The sequence below is a fragment of the Octopus bimaculoides genome, unplaced genomic scaffold, assembly GCF_001194135.2.
Source record: "Octopus bimaculoides isolate UCB-OBI-ISO-001 unplaced genomic scaffold, ASM119413v2 Scaffold_50480, whole genome shotgun sequence".
Taxonomy (NCBI): Eukaryota; Metazoa; Mollusca; class Cephalopoda; order Octopoda; family Octopodidae; genus Octopus; species Octopus bimaculoides.
Window position 1 is genome coordinate 22,780 of NW_026300881.1, and position 1,927 is coordinate 24,706.

The following is a 1,927-nucleotide window of genomic DNA, read 5'->3' on the forward strand; positions in this document are numbered from 1 at the left end:
ACTGTGCAGAAGCTTCAAGAATCCTGTTCGTTTCATGTTCCCTCCTGCGTTTTTCTTTTTCAAGTAATTTCTTTGCTTTTTCTTTCTGTCGTCGAACTTCCAGCCTGGCAGCTTCTCTCTCCGCCCTTCTTATCTCACGGGCCTCTTCCAGTCGCTCGAAGTCGGCTCGAAACTGCTTCATGTAGCTGACCAGCAGGCTGGCGCACTTGCGGCACTCGGCATCGTTGAGACAGTCGCCGGCCACACTGTGCAGCACTGGGTTGAGAGGGTTGTCTTTCACATCAAGCCACTTCAGTTTGGCCAGCTCGCCAAACGTCAGAGGCAAGAGGGTCAGCTGGTTGCCGAGAAGGTCCAAGTGCTTGAGGTTGACCAGCGAACCGAAGTCGTCCGGTAGCTCGGTGAGACTGTTGTTGCTGAGATCGAGCCGGGTGAGGTGCGTAAGGCTGGAGCAGAAGTTACTGGGTAGCTGGGTGAGACGGTTGTAGGATAAATTCAAAGACGTGGCCCTCGGTAACAGGGCGATATCCCGGACGCTGATCGTGCTCAGAGAGCACATACCGAGGTCCAGCTCCTTGCCGTCCAGCTTATCTTTATATTTCGACATAACTGAAAGAGGGTAGTTTAGTCCAAGAGGAATTGAATCTAGGTTTATATAGATAAACGGGTGTGCGTTGTTCTTATATCAAAACGCCGTCGCCAAGTAAAATCCGTTGGGACACAACAAAACAATGACCAGGGCCCTTCTTAAGAGCTAATCACACACACACACACACATATATATGAATGGGTTTCTTTAGATCTTTAAACCAGCAGTTTTAGAGATCAGTGGATCGATGGATGGATAGATCGATGTATAAATATATACATACATATATATATATATATATATATATATATATATATATATATATATATATATATATATATATATATATATATATACACTGGTGAAAGAGGCAGTCCTGAGTGTGTATAATATACCACGAAGATATGCAATCACAGCTTGATTACTGGGTCGATGTAATTTTTCCAGACACAAACAGAGCGAGAAAGTATTAAATATATACAAATATAATGTATGTGTGTATTATTTTGATGTAAATGTGTATGTAGATATATATACACTTACTTATAAATATATATATATAGAGAGAGAGAGAACACGTAGATTCTCTGTATGTATGCAGAGAAGCGAGGAATTCGGTGGGTGTTGACGTGGTAAGACTCCAAGATAGACGTGGCTCACATGTTGACAAAGACACGTATTTGGCGGATGTTTTTACAAACTTACCTCCCTTAGCAAGAGAAGGTGATTACTTTTGAAGGGGGGTAACTGCAGATGTCTCCTCCCCCCATTCTTCATCTCACCCATCTTCCATCTCTTTCACTTTATTACTCTGTCTTTCTCTTCCTCTCTTTATATTCCCATTCCAAGATGCTCTGAAATGGCAAAGTAGCAGGCAGAGCACAAGAATGGCCTGCTAGAAATAGCAGCCAAATCTCCCTCAAATCACACTTTATAGTCCTTTCTATCTATCTATCTATCTTCTTTTATTCTTTTACTTGTTTCAGTCATTTGACTGCGGCCATGCTGGGGCACCGCCTTCAAGGGTCTCCGTCGAATAAATCGACCCCAGGGTTTTATTTTTTAAGCATAGTACTTATTCTATCGGTTCTGTTGTCGAATTGCTAAGTCACGGGGATATGAACACACCAACACCGGTTGTCATGCGACGATGGTGGGGACAAGCATAGACACAAATAAACAAACACACACACACACACACACACACACACACACATATATATATGACAGGCTTCTTTCAGTTTCTGCCTACTGGCAGAAACTCACAAGGCTTTGGTCAACCTGAGGCTACAGTAGAAGACACTCGCTCAAGGTGCCATGCAGTGGGACTGAACCCAGAAC

The 1,927-nt window shown here is 43.3% G+C and overlaps 1 protein-coding gene across 1 annotated transcript; it reads right to left on the minus strand.

Annotated features, from left to right (window-relative positions):
• Nucleotides 1-2: 2 nt before the first annotated feature.
• On the minus strand, nt 3-1,297 carry LOC106875568 (leucine-rich repeat-containing protein 59; the record flags this gene model as incomplete). Its single annotated transcript, XM_014923773.2, has 1 exon — nt 3-1,297. A coding segment is annotated over exon 1 (602 nt), but the record flags the coding sequence as incomplete, so codon positions are not given.
• Between the last annotated feature and the right edge of the window lie 630 nt (nt 1,298-1,927).